At 34.0% G+C, this 25,574-nt stretch overlaps 1 protein-coding gene across 1 annotated transcript; it reads left to right on the plus strand.

Moving 5' to 3' along the window:
• Window positions 1–13,055: 13,055 nt before the first annotated feature.
• LOC140807395 (transcription factor bHLH118-like) lies at window positions 13,056–14,476 on the plus strand. The gene is made up of 3 exons (XM_073164227.1): window positions 13,056–13,457; window positions 13,596–13,931; window positions 14,035–14,476. Exons 1-3 carry the CDS (start codon window positions 13,188–13,190, stop codon window positions 14,101–14,103), a joined length of 675 nt encoding a protein of 224 aa, XP_073020328.1. The 5' UTR covers window positions 13,056–13,187; the 3' UTR covers window positions 14,104–14,476.
• Window positions 14,477–25,574: the final 11,098 nt, after the last annotated feature.

Here is a 25,574-nt window from a genome sequence, read left to right on the forward strand (position 1 = left end):
TATGATTTTTTTTTAATATGATTTGTATCTCTAAGATATTTTATCTTTGTTTAAAAAAGATTTTTATATCTAATGAAATCTTCTTTCTATATTTTGTAGGACTCTTCTATGGAATATCTTTTAGGCCAAGCCTTTGATATAAAGGGGGATAGACTCACAGCAGTAGGGTTTTGAGGAGAGAGTTGGAGAGTTGAAGTTTTTTGTGTGAGTCCTTTGCTGTGACTCTTTCGTGAGGTCGGCAGAAGAGCGCATACATAGAAGAAAAATACAAAAGCCGAACCTATATTTTGTTGAGGCGTTTTTGTGTGATTGTGTGATCACTTTGTTGTGGAGAGGATCTGCTGGAGGTTTTTCGGGAGTGCACATACAGAGTTCAGATTGTGTAAAGTTTGTGTGATTGATTCACTGTTATACCGTGTTGCCGATTGGTGTTGCCAACACTCAAGAACAACACTGACACAGAGTGTTGATCGAAGAGTGTCGTCGTTTGGTTTTAAGCAACACGCTTTTTATTTTATGCATCTAGTTTTTATTGGTTTGTTTTGATGCATTTTTAATTCCTTGGAGTGTCAAGGAATTTGGTTTTGTTTTCTCACTAGTATTGTTGTTTTTGATCTAAACGATTTACATAATTTTTCTAGTGAATTTTTTGCCATGAGGCACCGCACAAGTATTCGTACTTGTGCATTATTTAAATCTGGTGTTAATTTATTAAAGTTATATTTGTGTGTTAAATAATTAATTTCCGCTGCCGTGTTGTGTACAGTGTTGACAACACCTGACACAACACTAACTTCTGATACACATATTATAATGTTTTATATTTATTTCCTGTACAACAATTCCTTACAGTTTTCAATATATATATATCTTTAATAGTAATTGAAAACTTAGTATATATATATATATATATATATATATATATTAAGTTTTCAATTACTATTAAATAAGGGATAGTTAAAGAACTTATAAAAAAAGATCAAATGGTATGCAAGTTTGTCCAAATTGGAATTTATTCATATAAAAAGTTATGATTTTAATTCATCGCTTAATTTTTTTTATATTTTTAGTCATTTTTTGTTTGAATGCTGTGAAATTGTCGAACCAATGTCGACGACATCCAACACAATGTCAATAATCTTATGAAAAAATGACTAATTACCAGAAGAAGTCAAGTTATTGTATGAGACATAATTTTAATCAAAATCTAATATACACCAATTTAAATGATACTTTTGCTATTTTCCTTTTCCAGCACCCTTTTTACTATATAAAATAGTGTGAATTATTTCTAAATGACAAGAAGTCTATTTTTTCGCTATTGATTTAACTTATTAATTTGTAAAAGCCAAAACCCCACTCTACTACTGTAACCCAACAATGTTATTTTGATGTTTACTGTTGGTATTGTCGGCACGACGGTCAACATGCCAGGTTCAGGAATTATTCTCACGTTTCTTCCAAGAATAAAACTGTAGAATTTGTTCCTTCAAATTTTATTTTTATTTTATTTTAAAGATAATCGATGCTTGGGGTCGTTTGATTCTTGAATTTGTATTATAAATAAAGCCAAAGTACTCAAAAATTATATTGACGTCAGTCGAGTAAATCGGGTGAGTTGGATGAATGATTTATCGAGCCAGATATGTGCTTCACGAGAATGCTATAGGCTGAGCAAATAGTACTCGAGTTGAATGATATGCATACTTTAAGAGCAAAGAACGTTAGTAGAGCGTCGGAAGGTTTTCCGGCATAGTCATACCGACACTCAAATCAATCAAGTATTTACGCAAAGGAAAATGAGATTTAGAGAGTACATATGAGTGTTTGTGAAAAGTGTTTAGTGAGTAGAATGTCTTATGATCAAGTAAACCAGAGTATTTATAGGAGAAAATTTAATAATGATCTTGTTTTCAGTGTTCGTACACTTCTCATGGCAAGATGGATGCCCATATCATGTCTTCTGACGATGTCATGACTGACAACATATATTGCTTCTGGCTTTGTCACATCACTCTTATGTGCGCTGAATGACATGCTAATGATTTCGAAGCATGGCTTCCCACACCTGTGGACTTAGAATCTTCGGATGTCTCGAAGTGTTCGGTAGTGATCGTGATGCGAAAACATAGAGAGCCCCTCGATTTGTTAAATATTCTTACATTGTTCGGGCTAAGATGGGAATCCAAGCTTACTGGAGCATGAACTGGTCTAGTCATCGAGGGAAGGTTGACTAAAGAGTCTCTTTACATGGGTTGATTATTACCTGACTTCCCATATATTTCTGATCTATACGTTGCCCGAGTTCCTGGATGACCCGGGTGCTTCCTGGGGTATCACCACTCTCTCCGTCTATAGTCCGACTAGGACCTCACTCATTGTCTCGAGTGATTGGATTTGGGCGAGAGATTAATTTATAGACGGAGAGAGTGGTGATACCTGACGAAATCATGACGTAAGACCTAACGGTCAAAGAGACAGATTCCTGTCAGACGCTGCTTCATTTACCTGACCTGACTTTCCATCTCCCCGGGTTGACCTAGTTCAATTTCCAAAGTGAAACCCGTTCGTTTATTTATTTCGAGATCAACTGCTTGGATCACCTTCTTCTCTCCTATAAAATAATAACCGTCTTTGCTCATTTCACATTTTTGCATCATCGTGCTTTACTCTGCTGCTCCTAATATTGTCGCGTCCCCTGCTCCTCTGACGAACTCATGTCTTTTACTCTGGCCAATTTCTTCTTCATTCTACTCATAAGTTCTTTTTTTCTTCTAGATATCTCTAATTCTACTTCTTCCACCTCAGGTGCCAACGCTCGTGGTTCCTCGGACCTAGAGTTCACCATGTTGCATCCGATTCCACTACTTTTTTGTCTCTTGCCATCTTCCCCACATTTTCTTCTTAAAAACCAGTCCTTGGCTCCTTGCCCTCATTTCCAAAAAGTCCAAAAAATCCAAAGCTATCCTCTAGGATGTCGAGCCATCTAATGCCCGGGAGAAGGGTGACGAAAAAATCCGTACTTCTACCAACGCTCAGGCCAAGGCACCAAGTACCCCATGGTTTTTTTACCATGATCAGTACTCTTCACTCGAGGCCGACGAGGACCTACGAGTCCTCGGTCCATTCATTCTTCATACACTATCCTTTTCCCTGGTCCCTCAGTCCAGGCTCACCAACCCCAGAGGCGTTCTATAGTGTCTTCCAGGATCGGCTCCGTAGTGGCCTTTGATTTCCCATCCCTTCTTTTTATATCAAGATGGATCATTTCCTTGGGATCTCCTCAAACCAATTTCATCCCGAATCTTTTTTGTATAATGGTCTTTGTCCTACATTTTTTCAAGATGCACAACCTTTTAATTAACCCTTCTATTCTCCACGACTTCCGTTTGTCGGTTTGGTGACGCCTTTTCTTTGACATCCCGAGTGAACAACTGATTCTTTAATGACATCCCTTCTTCCTTGATGGAGTGGAAAGGTCGGTATTTATATATCAATCTTCCATCTTTTTCTAACTGTCCGATTGGCTTTCGACACAACCTTCCTACCTAGTCTGAGCTCCCTGGTTACTATAAAACTCAGTAGCCCTATACCCGGAGCTAGGAGCTCATGGAAAGACGAAAATTTTCCTCTTCTCTCCTAATTTCGGAGGAAAAACTAGTGGCCTTTGGTTTGAGTGCCAAGGTTGAAGACTCTGTGGATAGGGCAATAGACTAGTTTTACGCCTCACGTGCTCAACCTAGTAATTATTCCTTGTTTTTTTTACTTCCTTTTGTTTTTTTATACTTTATTGTTTGACAATTTCGCGTTCTTTGCAGGTAATTCCGATATGCAAGATGCCTTCACTAAGAGAAAAGCCGCTGATAACGTAGCGCAAGAGAAGAGAGGATGCTTGTCGAGGCTCGGGAAAAAGCCGAGGCTAGGAATAGGGTTGAGGCCAGTACCACCATGACCTAGGTTGAGCAGAAAGAACTCGGTTGCTCACTATCCCTCGGGAAATCCTTGGACCACATCCCCTTCTTTGTCGGAAGCATAAGGCCATAGCTAATCCCGAGACGGTCCTTCTGAGCTATACCAAGGAGGGGGCCCTGGAATCTTCTCGGGCAATCGATCCTACCCCTCTTTCTTCGCTCAAGCCTCCGCAGAGCCGCACCAACCTAGTCTACCAAGATCCCGGGGTAAACGTTTCCTAGAAATAATCTCTTCGGCTATGGCTAGACTTGTAAAGAGTTGACTTCTTCTGCTGAAGAGGCTTATCTTGGGACCTGGGACCCAATCACAAACTGTTCGAGGGAACTTCTTGAACATTCTCAATAAGTAATCTTGCCTTATGTCCTTGCCTTGTGTCTTTCCTCAGTTTTTCAATCACAACTCTTTTTTTATCTTGCCTTTCATTTACTCATGGCCTTCAAATGCTTATAGCTGCCTATGAAGAGGTCTCTTTGGTAACCATACAAGAAGCGAGCCGACCAGGGGTGCCCGTGAACTCCATGCCCTGGTTAAATATGAGCTGCATCGGGCTCGGGTGGTACAATGAGACGGTAATCGAGCTCAAGATGATTTTTAAGCGGCCTACCAGCAGTTAGAAGAGTCCTAAGAGAGCCTAAAAAAAATCCCAAATAGAGGTCAGGGACTCCATTGCTAAAGCAAACATATTTAGGGCCTAGCTTCTCGCTTCGGAGGCACAAATCCAATCCCTGGTTTAAGAGCTTAATAGTCACAAGTCCAATGAATCAAATTCTGCCCTGGCTACCAGCGGATGTCCGAAGAGTAATGACAAACTTCCTTCTTGCAATCCCAAGAGTTTAAGGTGGCGGTTGAGGACATGGCCTACTCTTTCTTCTGGACCGGCTTCGATAATTGCCATGAGCAGATTGAAGAGGCTGAACTTCTCTCGGCAGATAAGGAATGCTTCCCAGACTTTGACAGTCTGTCAATTTTTTTCTAAAGAATGAGGAAGGTGTAAAAGGAAGGATGCCAATGTTGCAGGGTCCGAGGTCCTGAATAATGTAGAATAGGCTGGTAAAAGTTTTCCTTTCTTTTGTATTTTGTAAGTACCGTGTATCATATTATCGTAATTCTTATGATGATTATCGATAATATATGAAATTGTCATGTGATTATGTGTATAATGTATATCATGACAATGGAAATGATAAAATAGGTTGTGATAATGAAAGATTTTATTAGAAATTGATTTGTGTTTGAAACATGTGCTGAACCGCAAAAAAAAAATGACACATGTTACGGTTTTTGGCATAATCATATTAGTATTAGTCCAAATGGGATGAGACAAATTTCATTGAAAAGCTAATACATAGTACTAAAACTTTCATGTTTTGAGTTTTTTCCAAAGCCATTTGGAAATAGGGATAAAATCATCTCAAAGAGTATCGTGTGCGTTGCAGTTCTTGCACTGACACATTTTGGGATAATGAGCATAACTCTTGCATCAGTTATCCAAATTGAATGAGATCAGTGGCAAAGAAAAGCTAAGACATAGATCTACAAGTTTCATGTTTACCACTTGTACTAAATTCGAAACCTAAAAATAGCGTGTCAGACAGAACAAAACACGCACTTGCGCAGGCCCGCGCGCGGGCAGAACAGGGTACGCAGATGCGCGGGTTCAGGCGTGCACGTACATTTCTGAAACGCACGATATAAGGGTGTTAAGGATGAGTTTGTTGATAAGTATCCTTCCATTTCATCTGAAGCTTCGAAGGGAAATGTTGGAATTCGAATTCTAACTTACGAATCTACCTTGGAACGCTGTCCGAACTTGAAACAAGTTATATATTCGGAATCCTCGCGCCGAGAGCTTCCTTTTGAGGTAAGTTTCTTCTAGTTTCAGCACCTTTAATTATTGAAGTGCTGGAAAAGCATGTATTTGAAGTCGAGATTCATATATGCGGAGGAATAACCGCAATAAACTAAATTTTGAGGTCAGAATTGAATTATACTATGATTTTGATATTATACGAATTTTTGAAGTTTCAAAAGATATTTGAAACTTATATTGTTGAATTTGGATTAAAGAAACTTGGTATAAATGTGAGTAAGGGTTGCATGGGTTATCATGAGGTTTGTTATTGCAAGACCCCAAAGGGGTAGGCCCATGATACCCTATAAAACCTTCTTCACAGAACTCCCCACATCTGGCTTTGGAGTACATGCCTCCCCAGGTTTTGAACCCCTAGCTCAATTGGTACCAGGTTTCTTTAATCCAAATACTTATAGCTTGGACGAGGTCTTGGGTTCGAAATCTGGGGAAGCACGTACTCCACATCCATGTATGGGGAGTTCTGTGATTAATGTTCCATGGGGTATCATGAGGGCTATGATTGCAGGACCCAGAAAGGGTCGGCCCTTGGGCTTTACACCCAGGTGTCCCTTGGGCTTAACAAGTTATATATTCGCTGGTATCATGATAGCCTTCTTGATGATACGCGCAATATTTCATTGCTGCCCTCGAGTCCTGAAAGGACCACCACGAGGTCTGGAAGAGAAGATTCTCCTCATCACAAATGTGTACTGTCAGATCTTTCAGAACTTTCAGGGTGCGTATTAGGAAAATCACCTTAAGAGGTTCTTTTTTTTTTGTGCTCTGTCTTCCACCCTCCCTAGTCGATCACCCTTTCTAACTTTCAGCATGTTAATGTTGGTCTTTGGGATCGGTGTTACCATCATACTTTCTGACTTTGGTCGACTTGTAGTAGATAGGCAGGGGCTCATTAACTTGAGTGGAGAAATAACACCCTGTTGATTGGACTCAAGGGGTTCAGGAGGACAAGATTTTCCTTGTAACTTTTTTCTTCCTTTCTTACATCTACAAATTTCGTCCTTTTTTATTTTGTCTTGGGGATTAGATTCATCATCGAATCCGTCTTCTTGATGCATATGGCGGTTGGTGGGAGTTAACTTTTCTACAATGGATTTCTGGACAGCCACTGTTATCCACTGGGTCAGCTGTTCTAGATTGATTGTTAAAGTTTGCTGAGGTGGTGGATTCAGTAGGGGGACCTCTGAGTCTATTATCTCCATCCTGGAATCATCCTTCCAAACTGATTTCTATAGGAAACTATATCTATGTATTAGATTTTTTTCCCACAGACGGCTCCAATGATGTCAATCGGGTAAATCGGGCGACCTATATGAGCGATTTACGGGGCCAGATATGTGCTTAACGAGAATGCTAGAGACCAAATAGATAGTCCCCGAGCTGAATGATCTACACACTTTTAAGAGCAAAGAACATTAGAGGGGCGGTAGAAGGTTTTTTTTCCATAGTTATTCCGACCTCAAGTCAGTCAAGTGTTTACGTAAATAAAAATGTGATATAGAGATTATATATTGAGTGCTTATGAATAATTTTTTTAGCGAGTAAAATGTCTTATGATCAAGTAAACTTGAGTATTTATAAGGGATAAGTCGATGATGTCATTGTTTTCAGTGCTCTACCACTTCTCATGGCAAGATGAATGTTCATACCCTTCCCTCTGACACTGTCACAAATGACAACCCATATTGCTTCTAGTCTCGTCATGTCATTCCTACGTGCGCTGAATGACATGCTAATGAATTCGAAGCATGGCTTCCCACACTTGTGTTCTTATACTCTCCAGTTGTCTCAAAGTGCTCGGGTAGTGATCATGCTGCAAGTACATAGACAGGCCCCCTGCTTCGTTAAATATTTTCTTAACCACCCGGGCTAAGCTGAGAATCAGGGCTTACTGTAGCATGTGCTAGTCTGATCATCCAGCGAAGGTTTACTAAAGAGTCTCTTTACTCGGGCAGGTTCTTACACCAGTTTCCCTTATCTTTTTTATCTATCCTTTGCCCGTGTTCTAGGATGACCCGGGCACTTCCCGAGGCATCTTATATATTAGTATCAGATCTAAAATACTTTATACTCAAGTATCATATATTAATACTATATTTTCATTGTTAGGTCTGAATTTCATCTGAAAGACAAATGTGTCAATAATACCAATATTTGTTATACATATTTGGGTATTCAAAAATCATATATTAATACCAAATCTGAAATAATTGGTATTCAAATATAATATATTACTATCATATTTTTAATTTTTTTTTGCTGATTTTCGTCGGAGAAAAAAACATGTGGGCTTGGAGAGTGCACACACATTTTGTCGTGAATTAGTGAGTGCAACCACATTATTTTTCTGACAAGAACTGAATACAAATTTAAGTTTAGGTATTGATATTTAAAGCAAATTACCTTTTTTCCTTAAAATATTATTTGTCATAATATCATAATTTTTGAATGAAAGAAAATACAATACAATAAAATAAAACCTCATATATTAATGTTAAAAATTACTTTAACCACAATAATATTTCACACAAAAATTTATTATATTTAAATTTAATGTTAGCACGCAATTGGGGTTTTTTTAAAAAATATTATAAATTAATAAAATAATTGTAAAAATGTGGCAAATTGTGGAGTTTTGTAAAACTTTAACGATCTGGGAATTACTGTCCTGGATTCATATTTTTTATTTTATTTTTTTTTAGAAAAAAGGAAAAGAAAGTGGAGCACGGATTTTTTTTAAAATAAAATAAAAGGGAGATCGGCGACGGTTTGTGCAAAAACTGTCGCTATGGTAAATCCGTGAAATCCTGTCGCGGATTTTGAGAAGAAGTAGAAATGCGGTTATTCTTTCCATCATCGTCGAAAATAATTGTTCCTCATATTCATTCTCGCAACTTATTTCTTTCATTCAATTTATATGTGCAAAATCCATCTTTTCTATTTCGATCATATATTAATATTATTTGTTGAATTTATCGTCCATTTAATTTGAAGAGATACGAAGAGGTAATGTTTAATTTCGTTGATAATATTATAATTATATATTAAGAAGTAATTTTAATATAAATAATTTAATTTAATATAAGAATGAGTTAATATTAGTGTACTTAATACTAATGAAATTATAAAGTATTTTGTTACGTTTTTAAAATATATTGAGAATAAGTTTTAAAATTTCACGTAATTTTAACCTCCGTAATTTATAATACAATTAATATTATAATTATACATATAGTATACATAAAATTTCATGTAAATATAAAGTCCGTAATTTATATACATATTCTAATTCCAATAAAACAATTAATATTATAATTATTGTAATTATTGTAATTGTTGTAAATATAATATTATATCACGTAAATTAAATATAACTATTGTAATTATTTAGATATAATATTATATCAAGTAAATATAATTATTGTAATTAAAATAAGTATATTAATTAAATTTTTTAATTATTGTAGATATAATATTATATCACGTTAATTAAATATAATTATTGTAATTATTGTAGATATAATATTATATCAAACTATTTTTTAATATCGCGATTAATATTAAAAATATACTATTTAACTAAATTATACTTAATCATATAATGTTAGTGAACAAAAGTATAATTACATTAATATAATATAAATAATACAAACAAAATATTAAAAAAATTAATTAAATTATTTTCTCCGACGTAATTATACAGAACTTGTAATAATATCAACGGACGATGCTAATTACACAAAAAATATTTCTTAATATATAATTATAATATTATCAACGAAATTAAACATTACATCTTTGTATCTCTTCAAATGAAATGGACGATAAAATCAACAAATAATATCAATATATTATCGAAGTAGAAAAGATGGATTTTGCACATATAAATCGAATGAAAGAAATAAGTTGCAAGAATGAATATGAGTAACAATTATTTTCGACGATGATGGAAAGAATACTCGCATTTCTACTTAAAGAAAAAAACACGACGGCTTCTTAGAATCCGTGACAGAATTTCACGGATTTACCTTAGGCAAATAGCGACAGTTGTTTAAACCGTCTCCAATAGCGACGGTTTTGCACAAACCGTCGCCGATCTCCCTTTTATTTTTTTTTAAAATATGTGCCCTTACTTTCTTTTCCTTTATTTTTTTTTAGAAAAATAAAAAATATGAATCCGGGACATACTGTCCCGGGTTGGTATAGTTTTACAAATCTCCACAATTTGCTACATTTTTTAAATTATTTTATTAATTTTTTTAAAAAAACCCACGCAATTGCGTGCAAAAGTTAGCTAGTACCTATAATGTTGCCTTTGTGCATAACTAGGGATGTAAATGAGCTGAGCCGAGCCGAACAGTAGCTAGCTCGGGCTCGGCTCGTTTAACTATTTTTTCGGTTCGGGCTCGGCTCGAGCTCGTTACGAGCCTTTGGTTTGAAGCTCGGGCTCGGCTCGTTCGGAAATTATGACGCTCGGGCTAGGCTCGAGCTCGGCTCGTTAATGGCGGTTCGCTAATAGCGACGGGTTTTGAGTAAAAGCGTCGCTAATAGCGACAGGTATTGACAAAAACGTCGCCGATCTAGATCGACGACGTTTTTGTACAACTGTCGCAAATTAGCGTCGGTTTGAACAAAAAACCGTCGCTAATTGTTTTTTTTAATGATATAATTATTTAAATCTGAAATAAAAATATATTGTACTGTATAATCGAAAAAAAATTAACAAAATTTGAGAAATGTAATCATATTATTAATCTGCAAATAATAATACAAGTGTTTCATACAAAATGAATCAGCCATGTAGCGCTCCATCTCCTCCTATGATGTTGATTTAAAATGAATCAAATTGAATTTTCTTAATGTAACGTTGATGAGAATAACGAAATTTAATAAACTTACGTGGAGCAGGCGGGATCGCGTGTCAACGAAAGATCCATCTGCATGTCGATGTGTGTGAACGTATAGCTCCCATGACGTTGGATCTCTTCCATGTCGTGCTCGCTAAAATAAATTCAATAATTGTAAAACATTAACATTTATAATTAATGAAATATATATTTTTTCCAAAGTACAATTCAATAAATGTCACGAACATCGTCGCTCGAATATTGAACCTCTTCTGTTTCACTTTCAGTTCAAATCAATTTCGTTGTCGTACATAACATTAACATCGACTAGATTTTGAGACGATAAAAGAAATTGAGTTGAGATGTCATGAGGTCCACTTTCGTTGTTTTGAAATGCATCGTTCGCATCAATTTGATTATGCACAGTATTTGGCTCAACATCAGTGACAAAAGCTCGCCTACGTAGAGTACTCACATTCATCCAATCTGATTCTGCTATTTTCGTTGTTGGATAAGTCAAATACACAACTTGCGAGGCTTGCGTAGGAAATACAAATGGTTCGTAGTACCCAAGACTCTTTTTTCGATTGACATCAACAATTTTGTACTTTTTATTAGGAAACACAAATGGTTTGTCATTTCGTCTAAATATGGTTTGTTCTGACATTCTTTTCGATTGTAAGGACAACAGATATATCTATTTAATAAACACTCAGGATGACTAAGTGCAAATGTTACAAACGACTCTAAACGCGACAATTTATAGACAGTTTGCTAAAACCCTGAACCCTAAACCCTAAACCCCAAAACCGTTGCCATCAGCGACGGTTTGCTAATACCGTCGCTTATATTAATCGGCGACGGTTTATTCATAACGGTCGCTATTATAGCGACGGTTTGATGTAAACCGTCGCTATAATAGCGACTAGCGACGGGTTTTAATAAACCGTCGCTTAATTTAATATGCGACGTTTTTAATGCAGACCGTCGCTATATAGCGACGGTCTACATTAAAACCGTCGCTGATATTTCCGTTTTTTTGTAGTGGAACCAGTAGCGCCCGTGAACCACTTAAACGAGCCGAGCTCGAGCTCGAGGTCACGAGCCAGCTAAACGAGCCGAGATCAATTTTGAGCTCACGAACCTATTATCGAACATGTTCACGAGCTAACGAGCCGAACATTATTAATCTCAAGCTCGGCTCAACAAAATTGTCGAGCCCAAAATAAGGCTCGGGCTCGGCTCGATAAGCTTAACGAACGAACCCGAACGAGCTTTTTAACGAGCCGAGATCCGAAAAGCTCGCGAACAGTTCGGTTCATTTACATCCCTATGCATACCCAAAAATTAACTAGTTTCAACCGTCAAACCCCTTAAACCCATCAAATAATAATGTTCGTAACAATTTTTTATATTTAAAATTTGAGCTTCTATATTTATAGCATAAACTGAATAAAAAAAATTCAAAAAAGTTCACAACACAATTTCAACCAAATATTAAAGGGAACAATTCTTGCAATCCAAAAATTCATAAAAATCTCACAACAAAAGTGATTAGATATCAAAATATAAATAAGCCATAAAAAGCCATATAAAAGAAAATTTCAAAGAGGAAGTTGGATGTTTATAATTGAGAGTAATAATATTTTACTCTAACAAAATCCTAAATGACTTGGGAATGGGTTGATTATTGTAAAATCGATCTGTTACCCGATCCTACCCGTTCGAATACAAAAAATGAATACTTATTATCCAACTCTTACTCATGTAACACTGCTCAAACTTAATCCAAACGAGTTGAGTTGGGTTTAGTTATCCGTTCTATCCTTACACATTGTTATCCCTAGTCGCAGTTGTTTGGAAAACAACAAAGTAAAGATGACGATCAATTAAAACCGAACCAAATTATTTTAGTACACGAATTATTGATAAATTGATATATGGACCATTGTATGACTTAATTAGTACACGAGACAACTAAAAAATCAATTTTACCTTTAAATAAAATTGCTTTTAAAACTAACTACACATTTTATTGCTTAAAATTGTAAAAATAAATTTATATTTATTTAAAAATAATATTATAATAAATAAATATTATACTCTTCATATAAAAATTGTAAAATTATTAATTAATAAAATAATATATTAGTTGATAGATTATATACTCAAATATAAAATATTTTCAAAATATTTAAATATACAATAAATTTATTTTTTAGTTTAATAATATACTAAATTAAATAAGTACAATAATTCATCTATCATTTTATAATTAATCAATAAGTTTTCACACCAAAATAAAATTTTGTTCATTTAAAATTATAGTCGTGGGGTCATTTCTTCAATCTCCTATATTTCGAGCATCTTGCAATGGATCCACACCACCAAATTAGGGCCATTCCAGATCTCAACCCCTAACCAACCAAATCTTCTTCCTTATTATAAATTTCAAGAAATCCGAGAAGATAGGATTTGGAGATTTGTATTTATTAAAGATGTTTCCTTTACAACAAAGAGATGAGCTGGTTTTCGGAGCCCCTTCCACCCACCCAGGTGAAGTAATCCTACATAATCAGATCGCGAATCACGCTTTTCCTGATAATGATCTTCTTACTGATAATAATACCAAAGAAAGCAAAAGAAAGAGGAGCGATGAATGCAATGTGAAGAGGGTTTTGCACAGAGAAAATGAGCGGCACAGAAGGCAAGAAATGGCTAATCTCTACGCTTCTCTTCGGACCCTTCTGCCTCTCGAGTATATCAAGGTCCGAGAGAATGATTCTCAAACCCTTTTCGTTTTTTCCAAGTTTGAGTCTATCCATCTGGTTATTTTCTAGCAGGTACTAAGTTTGTGCTAGCTATGATTTAATTTTCCTCATATCTGAGTTGTTGATGCTACATAGGGGAAGCGCTCAGTGTCAGATCACATGCAGGAGGCTGTGAATTACATAAAACACATGCAGAAGCGTATCCAAGAACTGAAAATGCGACGAGAAAAGCGATCTAATTTCTCAGGGACAAAAATGGCAAGTGCAAATAGTAACGAAAAATTGGTCAATCGTGTGGTGGTGACTCCGGGCCGGGAAGGAGTGGAGATTCTTATCAGCAGCTGCTGCAAAAGTTTCGGGCTCGGGCTCTCGGGCGTGCTACAGGAGCTTCAGGCCAGAGGCCTAAATGTTGTTTCTTGTCTTTCCACCAAAGAAAATGATCAGAGGTTTCTTCACAAAATCCATGCCGAGGTAACGTTACTGATAATCAGAATGATGAATTAGCTAGGTTTTCTTAGTTCTTTTTTTCCACTTTTCTTCTGATTTTAATTCTGCTTGATTCATATATTTGCAGTTGATTGATGATCTTAAAGACATTGACTTACCCGTTATGCAAGAAAGACTGCTCCATTTGATTAATTAATGGAGACGAATGTATCTGTCAGATCTCTTCCTGGGTTTTTTCGAGACTGTATGAGCGTTGTCCCGGCAGGAGAATCTGAACTTTAAATTGTACACATGTGGGAATTGTGTTTCCAGTAATTGTTATATTGTTTTAGGTTTTTCTCGTTATTTGAAATAAGATTTTTTAGATCAACCAATTGAGGATTGGGTTTTATTTCTGTCCGTAAATATACCTTGTTCAGTTCCCCTGGATTCTTATTCGAGAGATTCTTCGTAACACTGTTCTTTTGTGTGTGTGTGTGTGTGTGTTGCACTTGCTGGTTAGCGTTGTTGTGCAGATACATTTGTTGTATGCACACACTTTCTGGAACAATTGATGTTCAGTTCTGTTCTGTTTGTTAGCCTAATGTGATTAAGTCTGTGAGCAATAAGACAAATTCTCCGTTACGAAGTACATATCGTGGTAAGAGATGCATAACGAACATTGAATCATTGTTCGGAAAAATTGGGCACTACACTCACCTGGTGGAGTGTATCGTGTATGTCGCGTCTCCGCGCGGTTCCATCCGTTAGTCCTCTTCTATTCTTTAATAGCTTGTAAGACCTTCTGTTGCAGGAGTTGTGCCTGTCTTTATTCTCTTCATTGCAAAGTTTTCATGTATTATAACGTGGTTTGAGCTGTGCCTAACTATCATTCAGTTGCTGAAACGGTGGCGGAGCTGCCTGGAGTTTGGCTTATCATAAGCGGGGAAATTATACTCAAATTGACATTAGGGGAGAGCAAAATTCTAAATTTATTATACTCAAAGTGTATAAATTAGCTTCTGTATATTTGATGATCATTCAAGCCACCTTCAAATGATCGAGATTGGATCTTGCTGCAACAGGTCAATTTTTTTTCCAGCAACATGTTAAGTAGGTGTCCAGCAAAACAACTTATGACCTGGATTGTGAGAAACCGAAATCTTGCAATAATGTGATTAATATTTGTAAGGAATTGTTAGGATTTTATTACTATATTTTTGGGTACTTATATTTTGAGGAGATATATTGGAATACCTTGGAAATACAATAATTAGTCATACATATCATGCATAATTTCGAAATTTGGGGAATATATTGCAAAGATGGAAGGTAATATACTAGACCTAGAAGACTAAGGCATAAATATTGCCTATTTTCGAAAATCCCCTCAATTAGCCACCATATTTTCGAACATATTAAGGTGGGGAATCAAGGATTTAAATCCCACGAAATTGGAAGATAAATTAGCAACAATGGCAAGAAAATTGGAGTCAAATATTGTGAGATTTATGCCAATCTTGAGCATGATTTTAGTGCCATAATTAACTCCCTCTCCCTCATCTATAAATACCACATCAAAGCCTAGCATTCCTAGACTAATTTTCGAAAATTCTCTTGCTGAAAATTTCGAAAATTCAGCAACCTCTCCATAGCCGAAACTGTGCCCAAATATTGTCCCAAAGTTATCATAAAAGTCGAACCGAAGCGCTGCCCGGACGAGGAGCGAGGAACAATCTAAATTCCGAAGCCAAGCATCCATGTTTCCTGAGCATTCAAACACTGTAAGTGGGCTTGTTTTTAAAACTTAATTTTCGGTTTTATGCAACTTAAATTTTCGGTTTTGGTTTTAAAAATTCGGTCGAGCTCCGTCTCTCGTCTATACGTTTTTACGAAATTTTGTACGTTTATGTGTTGACACTGTGAGGATTCCCTGAAAATTGGTGAAATTCCAACATATTGTCCTTCACGGTGCGATAGAACCGTTTTACGGTCTCGTCCTCTTAGAGGATTAAAACTTTGGGACTGACGTCAGTAAACCGTTAAAAGTGAAAAATCGCAGCGTTATTATGATTGATTATGATGTTACGATTATGAAAAGTATGTTGTATTTATATATTATTTTTCGAAAATGTTGTAAAATTGTTATGTTATGTTCGATATCCACCACTTGCTGAGTATTTCCCAAAATACCCATCCCCCTTACTCTTCCCTCCCAGATAAGTCCGAAGAACAGATTGAGGATGAAGAGCCTGAACAGTTTTGGGGCTGGTGATTCGCAAGATTAGTAATAGATTTTAATTCGAATTTTCTGATTTATTGAATTATAAGACGCTTCCGCATTGATCGCTATTTCGTTTGGATTTCGTTATTGTAAAGACAGTGGTTGCTATATTTAAATTATAAATTATAAACTGGTTTGGTTTATACTGTACTACAAAGGCTTGTTGTTTCGATTGTGTGATTTTTAAACAATGCCTGTGTCAATCCCGAGTTTCGGGGCGTGACATAGATTATATAGACTCTTAATTGAAATGATTTTTATTTTAATAATATTTTACGATTTAATCTAATTATGACATTTATTTTATCTGCATACTTATGCAAGCTTCATAGATAAAGCTCTTGAATATGCTATAAATACCATGAGGTCCACGAGTCTAGTGTATAATGAAATTTATTAGGAAATGTATTGTATATTTTAAACTAACTCCTTGTCGATCCAGCCACCTAAAACAAGGATAAATGTCGTTCGAGCTTGAGACAAGTATTTGTGATGTTAACGTCGTGTTTCATTAGTAAATGCATGAAGATGTTTATTCATGCAGATGAGTGCTCATTGGATGAGGTACTGAACAAACCGCCATTGGATTTTCCAAGTGGTTATCACTTATCGAGAGGATTAATCCACGATTATAGTTATACACTATTAGTCATTTGACCCGGGACAACATGAGGTTTCTGCTTACTAGCTAGTACTGCACTTTGACTCGTTTACCGACTCCAGGAGAGGTGGCGAGATCGGGTGTATCTCCAATATACGTAGGAGTCAATATGTTGTAGTCGGGGATTCACCTCTTACCTACAGATGTGGATATACTATATGATCTGATTAGTTAATACTGCAAAAAGTCTCTAACGAGAGTAAGAGTTGTGCTTTACGGAAAACTGTTTCCCCAAGTTGCACACTCGCTGCCACTATGTTCACTCAAAGTTATATCGCATCGCTATTGAATTCATTTGCAACTCTCAATGTACCAATAGTTGCAGATTCAATCGGAATATACGCGTTGAAGGGACTGTACTGTAAGTTAACCATAACCTACTTGTTCTTACAGGCATCAACTGGTACCAGGATTGCTGCCAAGATCTATATAAGTCCAGGAGGTCTTGGGTTCTAATCCTGGGAAGGCAAAAGCTCCAGTGCCTGGGCTAGAGAAGTTCTATGAGTAATGGGTATTGGGATAACCGTGAGGAGACTTAAGGCCAATCGGGAACAGCCCATGTGCATTACACACTATCAATGATATCTAGAGGAACATGGAAAGATGTTACTAGCTAGACGCTCTTACTATGATCCAATTAGTGCCATTGTCACGCCACGAGCCCGTGGTTAATCAACACCGGAGTTCTTCTGCAATCACATAATCGTAAAACAATAAGTTTCGTAGCGCAGTATACGCCAAAACCAGTCTATTTCATAAATAACTCAAAATAATATTACTTTTACAGTGAAAAACTCCAAAATAAGATAGCATTGCAGAAGCATTTTAACTTAATAAAATAATTTTGAGCAAACATGACTAAACTAAATTCTTGAATTGAAACATATTCATCCTCAGTCCCAAAATATATTTTGCTCTCCATTCCCAAAATATATTTTGCTCTCCCTCTACTTTTTCTTCGTTCTTATCTGGGGAGGATGAATAAGAGTTGTGTATTTTGTGAAATAATCAGAAATTGGGGGTCATTCGAGACACATAATAACATACATTTATAATTTTTGAAATATTTGCATAACATTTCATAATTTGAATCGTAACGATATTCATATTTCTTATTTGGGGTTCCCATCCATATCCAATTGAATCATAACATAGCACAAGACATAGGTTTTTTTTTCAGCACAACACGAAACGAATAACTCATGCTCGAACGAAACTTTCGAAAACCGAAATGATTCATTTATGAGTTAATTTAAAACATAAGCCTACATAAAAGAACAAGCGTGCCAAATTATATACAAAAAACTTTTATAAGACAAAATCGAAACTTAAAATTTGACTAAGCTAACAATATTAATGATCTTAACTAACACTTAGATATTTACCAAGAATTGAAGCGAAAAAATTTACCCTAAATCGAAACTAAAATTGTCTAAAAGAGAAAAATTTATTGTAGATGTGAAGCGGTGTGGAGGAAAATAGACCGAAAATGCAGATATTTATAGACAATATACGACGATTTTTGGTAAAATTGTCGCTATTAGCCACAATTGTTTATTAAACAGTCGCTATTAGTCACGGTTAAGCAAAAACCGTCGTCATCGATGGTTGTTTATTAAACCGTCACTATTGACAAAATTATGACGATTTTAGTAAAACCGTCGCTAATTAGCGACAATTTTCTACACCCGTCGCTAATTATCCGAAAATCAACAATGGTTTCCTAACTTCGTCGTTGTTTTCTAAAAAAACACGTTAATCCACAACAGTTTTAGTAAGCTCAAAGACAACGATTTTTTAAAAACCGTTGTCTTTGAACGTTTTTTTAATCAAAGACAACGGTTTTTAGAAAATCGTTGTCTTTGCTTAAAAAAACATGTAAAGACGACGGTTTTCACTAAAACCGTGGTCTTTAAGATGTTGTGTATTCAATATTTTCTTGTAGTGATTTTACTCATATCATACTTGAGTTCTGACATTCTTGTGATCAGGATATTGGTGCATGGAATAAGGCTCATTAGGGTAAGCAAAAAAAAGAAGAGGCGTGTTGCCTTGAACCACATGAGTAGCGCGAACCCACTTCTAGCTATATCTCTGAACTATTGAATGTAAGGATTTGTGTTCCCGTTGAGAATTTCGGATTCAAATAGAATTGAATTTTGCGACTGTAATTTGATAGGATTAACCATAATATTATTTATAAAGAGTTTATAAGTCAATTCCGTATTTGGAAGCTGTCAAAGTTAGCATGGCTACTAATTTTGTGTGGATAGTGCAATTTAGTGGATGAGTTCCAAAATAGACAGGTACCAAAAATCGAGCAATGTAAAAATCTTGTTTTCGAAATTTTTGTTTTTCACTATAATAACAAGATTTGTACACTCGTCATATCAACACTTTAGGATGATCGATCAAGATTATGATTAATTGAGAATCCTAAAATGTTTAATTTTTAAACAAGAAATATTCTAGTAAGAGGTTGACTAGTGAATTTTTACATGATAAAATATCCTAGGAATATTTCCAAAAAATCTAAAATTAATTAAGTAATTATTAATTATGTATTATCAAAAATTGAAAAAAAATACTACTTAATTAGTTAATTATATACAAGTAATTTGATTAAATCGTCTGTAGTCAAAATTTGAGAATACGTACATAAGATATTTGACAAAGGAAAAACAACTAGGCATGTATTTTAACAAATCTAGTTAGAATAACTCAATGAATAACATCTAATAATGATTCAAACTTTGAGATATTCTAATTATTTATCATTGTGATAACCCATAACTTTTGGGGAGTTGTAAATTTTAATTTTTAACAGACATGTATAGGATATTATTTTCGAAATTGTAAATAATAAAATTTTTGAAAATAATGAATAATACACGGTATTCAAAAAACTGTTCTCAGCCAATAATTACCTTAGTTTCGAAGTCCAATACAAAATATTCATCTCAATTTCAAATTTGGAATGGATATAATAATAAGGGGAATGAAATATTACATATAAGACAGCTTTCTCAACAAGGAAGCTAGCAAATTTGCAACACAGTCCAGGTACATTACGGATATGTACGAGAAAGCAATCTACGTTCAACCATCCAATCCATAAGCCATAATTTTGAATTTCCTATATATACATATAACATTTTATTAATTATGGCACAATTTAAGTATGAAACATATATCTCTATAATTAAAGAAAAATTATCTCGAAATTTTGGAAAGAATATCCACCGAATTATGGTAAAATTTCACATCGCCCCTATAAATAGAAGGACTCCCCTCATTCGAAATTCACACCTTAAAATTTCGAGATTCTCTCTAGCATCCTCCATATAATTTCGAAGCCTTCATCCTCAAGTAACGAAGCTCTGCCACAACCCAGACCCGGAGGCAAGTTCGAATACCCAACGCAACACCCTTCACGTTTCGGTCAAGAATATTGTACATTGGCTTGTTTTAAAGATTAAATTTCTTTTATGCATATTTATTTTCGTTTTCGAAAATGCGGTCTAGTACAAGTTCTTCTTCTACTCCGTTCTTGTGTTGGTTGTCATATGGTTTTGGATACTGTGAGGATTCGACTGGACTGTATATGGGTAGGGAATCCCAATATGAAATGTTTATGGCCCTTACACGGTGGGATTATAACCTTTATATGGTCTCGTCCTTTTAGAGGAGTAAAAATTAGTGACTGATATCAGTAAACTGTAGAAAGTAGAGGAATCTCAGTGCTTGGTCTATGTTATACATGTGATAAGAGTCTTGTTGTATATGAATTGTGTTTCGAAATTTTATGCATGTTGTATTTGCTCGATTCGTCCCCACTTGCTGATTATTTCCCATAATACTCACTTCTCCTAGATAAATCCGAGGAACGGGTTGAGGAAGAAGAGTCGGACCAGTTTTAGGACTGGTGAAATTCGAGATATTAAAAATTTAAGTTCAAGTTTAGTTGAGTTGTAACGTTACCGCACTTATTCTACCATTTTCGGTTAGTAAAGACAATGTTATTTTTATTTGAAATTATGATATAAACTGTTTTTGGTTTATATAGTACTACGAGGTTGGTTGTTTTCAATTGTGTGATTGTTAAACAACTCTGTGTCAACCCTGAGTTTCGGGACGTGACAATTATGAGTTGATAAATACAAAATTTAAGATCTCTCCCTCATAAAATTACAAGGACCTCGGCCACTTTAATTTTTGAAGTGACATGCAAGTCACTCCCGTATTTTTGTGAATAATAATTTAAAAAAACTATGGTTTTTTGTGGAGGAAAGAACAAGCTCTCGCCAAATTTTAATTAACGAATTAATTAAAAGGTCTTGTCCCACTTTTTCAAAAGGTTCACGGCCAGAATCTTACTTTGAAAGGGAATTTTTTTGGCCATCACAATTCCATTATATTACTGTCGGAGTATTGAATCTCAAAGATTTTTTTTAGTTTTCTAATGCAAATTAGAAAAAGAACATCATATTCTAATAGTAGGTCTAATTAGGAGATTGAAGAATGAGAGTGATCTATTGATCGTACGTATAAAATTACAAAAAAGAAAATCTCAACTAATTCAAAAATAGTTTCGTGTTCAACATTTAAAACGCTAAATATATTAAACTCTAAACACTCTATTACTGAAGTTTGAATCATACGACACCAAAAAAATTTTGATGCTCAAAATAAAATTGATTAGAATTTTTTTTTTAACTTCTGCATCTCAGATACGAGAAAACGATATTTCAACACATCACGTCTAGCATTATACCATTACTCTAAGAAAATCACACTAAATGTGCAAAGCGAAAAAAAAAAATTTAAGAATGAATTTTGACTGATTAAAAGACGAAATTAATCCTATCAGACCAGCTTGTTTTTGGAACTTCCCTATTTTGCACGCAAATTTGAACTAAGTGATCAAGTTGATATTAATAATTATGCAAGTAGAGCAATTATTTGTGCTTGCAAATGGTCTGACAACGTGCAGTAATATATGGATTTGCATGTGTTTGAAAATGATTGAAATGATATAATTGAGCTACGGTCGATAACAGAATAAAGTTGATATATCATTGGATCTGCCCAGCATATAAATTATTTATTAAGTACGATGTTACCATCAATGAAAAAACAACTCCACGATTAAATGGAAAAGTCCTTCTTGAATTAAAAAAAAAACAAATCTTGTATCGTAGTAGAGATAGATGCCCCACGCACAACAATTTTGCTTTTGCTATTACAAATTGTGTAGAAAGTAGCAGTAGAATTTAGGGAAAATTCTAAGGCTCTTCTCACAAGTTGGTTTAAATAGGGTGTTTGATATTCTAATCCGTCGTAGTTTGATCTTAATGAAATAAGTCGATCTGCTTCGCAGTTCTAATCCTTTTTTTACCAAAAGTTATAACATGATGAGTGACATTATTGATATAGTAGACATAACTATATATGTCAAAACTCCGGCTTAGAAGGACTAATATATACAACAAAACAAAGTTATTGTCCCCAATATGGTAGTTTGGATGGTAGGATATGGTGAGTCACTGCCAAGAGGTAAGAGGTTCAATCTCTTTCTGTTTATGTCATCTCAGCTTTGAGTCTGTTCATATCGGTTTTGTCCATTTTGATTTATCTAGTCAGCATGATTTACAAGCTAATGCGTTGATTTTTTGAGTTTATCCAGAGCACACACCGATCATAATTAATTGTATCGGCTTTTTTAGGCAAAAAATTGACATAAGTAGTGCACAATTGAAAGTTTTTAGCAAAATGAAATAAGGATGGAAATGGGTCCGATTCGAATAAATACATAACCGACACACAATCTTTTTTGGACAAGTTTGGATAAGTTAAATTAAGTATGGAGCAGGTAACGTGCATCCATTTTCTTGCCCAAATGGGTTTGGATGGGGTAACATGTTTTCTAAGTGTAAGATTAATACATAATATCAGTCTACGGTTTTGGATATGGACAATACTTAAAATTTATTGTGCACTAACATCATTGATGCAGACGAACCAGACAATACTTAAAATTTATTGTGCACTAATATCTTGATATTTCTCGGATAAGAAGTGTGATATTCTTGTCTCACATCTCAAAAACTAAAGATTTCAAATGAAATTATAATGAGCTTACAATAGACTTTTATAGCAATTTGAGTTATTCATTTCCGTAAAACGATGAAGAATACGAAGTAGTTGTTATAGGGCTTATTGTGCAGTAACGCAGGCGCGAGCAGGAGCTCGGGGCGCGACAAGAAGTCATGGTATAGAAGTCTCTGCGGAAGAGTATTTTGGCACACGTACTATTGATAAATCGAAAATTTTATATATGAACTATTCTGAATGTTTTAATTGTATACGATCCAACTAAAAGTCAATTTTACTCACAATCTAAATTCCTTTTAAGTTCAATTATTTTTATTAAATTTAATTTAACTAGGTCCATATTTTATTTTTTAAAACTCTTTTATTAATTAAAATTGCATAAATAAATTAAATTTATAATATATTAATATTTATCATACTGACTTATAAAAATGTTTGAATTAACTAATAAATTATATATTCAATTATAATATATTTTTCGAGAGATATTTTAGTTTTTGTTTGTTTGTTTTTATATAATATAAAACTTTCATATTGAACACTTTTTCCGATTTTAAAATATCAATACACTAGATTTCGAAAAACGTAAAGGCAAAAACTTGTGTGAGACGGTCTCACGGGTATTATTTGTGAGACGGATCTCTTATTTGGGTCACCCATGAAAAAGTATCACTTTTTATGCAAAGAGTATTACTTTTTATTGCGAATATGGGTAGGGTTGACCCGTCTCACAGATTATAATCCGTGAGACGGTCTCACATGAGACTCACTCAAAATTAAAATATTGATTAGGTTATTTCAATCATTCGAAAATTTAAAATATCAATACACTAGATTTCGAAAAAGTAAAATATTGATTAGGTTATTTCAATCATTCGAAAATGGTACCTCTAGGCTCCAACAAGATATGTTTATTTTGTTGTATTTTATCAATATATTTTAGATTTCTTGGTTGGTTCGACTTGTAATGGACGATTTTCATCAATAAAGTTGCAGGTTTTCCAGTCAAAATATATTGAGTTGTAATTTTTTTTTAATACATGACTATAATACAATAATATTGATAAAAAAAATTTAATATTATTCTGTTATATATTTATAAATATGTTTTAATATATTGTATTTGAATGTTTAATTTATCTATTTGTATTAATTAATAATTCTAATTTTTAAGTATAAAACGTACTATAATAATAATAATAATAATAATAATAATAATAATAATAATAATAATAATAATAATTGGAGTTAAAAGAATTTTAGGTTGTGTAAAGTGACTTTTAATTTAGATTGTGCACCAATTAAGCTATTTTCAACATTTCGTTTAGCAATTTGTCAAATTATCAATAGTATGTGTACCAAAAATATATATATATATATATATATATATATTTACTTATTTATTTATTTATTTTTCCAAGCATGTATAATTTAGCTTTTAAAAAACTTAATATTGATGGGGGCCCGGCTGTACTTAATAATGTAGTACGTGTTAATAAAATATTAAAACTAATCGTACAGTATCTTCTAGATAAAGTCACACAAGTCAAATAATTGTACGGATTTATTATATAAAACCCCCTTGATTTATATTAATTAATTAAAAATAACTTAGTTAATCATAATTTTCTAATGACACACCATCAGAATTAATTTGTTTTATAATACACAAGACAAGAGGCACATGTTTTTTGTTTTTCAATAATGCACATCTTGTGAACTTATTAGACATGGACCTTTGGGAAATTTATATTTTTGGTTTTAATTTATATTTTATTTATTTTCTATCATGTTAACAGTGAGTTTTTATTTTTAATCTTGTAACTTCCATATTTTCTTTTATTTCTGATTTAGTTAGCGATAAATTTGTATTTTTAATCTCGTAACTTGTATGTTTTTCTTCACTTTTACTCTTTTTATGATTGGAGTCTGTCGTATTTCCTTCCAAATAATATTTCAAAAAACTCATGACACATATGTAAGTTTTCTTCTAAAAATTCATATCATCATCTACGTCCGTCAAATAAACAATTTTCAACACACAACAGATTCTGGTAATAAAAAATATCAATTTTTTTTTATAAGCATATAAGTTATATGACTAAAAATACAAATTCAACAATAACAGGAAAAAAAATGAAAAAAACTTGCAGTTTAAAAAATTGAAAATGCAAATTCACCGTTAACATGACTAGAAATTGATAAAATGCAAATTGCAAGATAAAAATGCAATTATCCCTAGAGTTGTTTTGCAAATTTTTAGGTATTTTTGTCAATCAAAATTGAGTTTTAATTATTCTCGTATCTTTAAAGTTTTTGACAATTTTTATAATTTAATCGAAATTTTTTTCCTTCATGGAAATGCTTTCGTGACACAAGACACCATTAGCGCCACGTAGAAATATATATGACTAATTTTTTTTTAAAAAAAGTAAATATAATGGATTTATTATGAAATTTAATAATACAAAGAGAACTAAAATCACAGACACAATCATACAGGAAACAAAATCCTAACTTTTACAAAATTTTAAAACATTTTATCTTATTTAATCTCGTTTTCAGAATACTATTTATACCATTTGGTGATTGGTATGGAAAAATGAATTCCCTAGTGTTTGGGCTAAAA

The sequence above is a fragment of the Primulina eburnea genome, chromosome 12 (assembly GCF_022965805.1).
Source record: "Primulina eburnea isolate SZY01 chromosome 12, ASM2296580v1, whole genome shotgun sequence".
In the NCBI taxonomy this organism is placed as follows: domain Eukaryota; kingdom Viridiplantae; phylum Streptophyta; class Magnoliopsida; order Lamiales; family Gesneriaceae; genus Primulina; species Primulina eburnea.

What these genes read in the sequence shown, in the direction of transcription:
- LOC140807395 (XM_073164227.1), top strand. Translation starts at nt 13,188, where the DNA reads ATGTTTCCTTTACAACAAAGAGATGAGCTGGTTTTCGGAGCCCCTTCC. An exon ending in TGCCTCTCGAGTATATCAAG is followed by an intron (nt 13,458 to 13,595) that starts GTCCGAGAGAAT and finishes GATGCTACATAG; the next exon opens with GGGAAGCGCTCAGTGTCAGA. An exon ending in TTCACAAAATCCATGCCGAG is followed by an intron (nt 13,932 to 14,034) that starts GTAACGTTACTG and finishes ATATATTTGCAG; the next exon opens with TTGATTGATGATCTTAAAGA.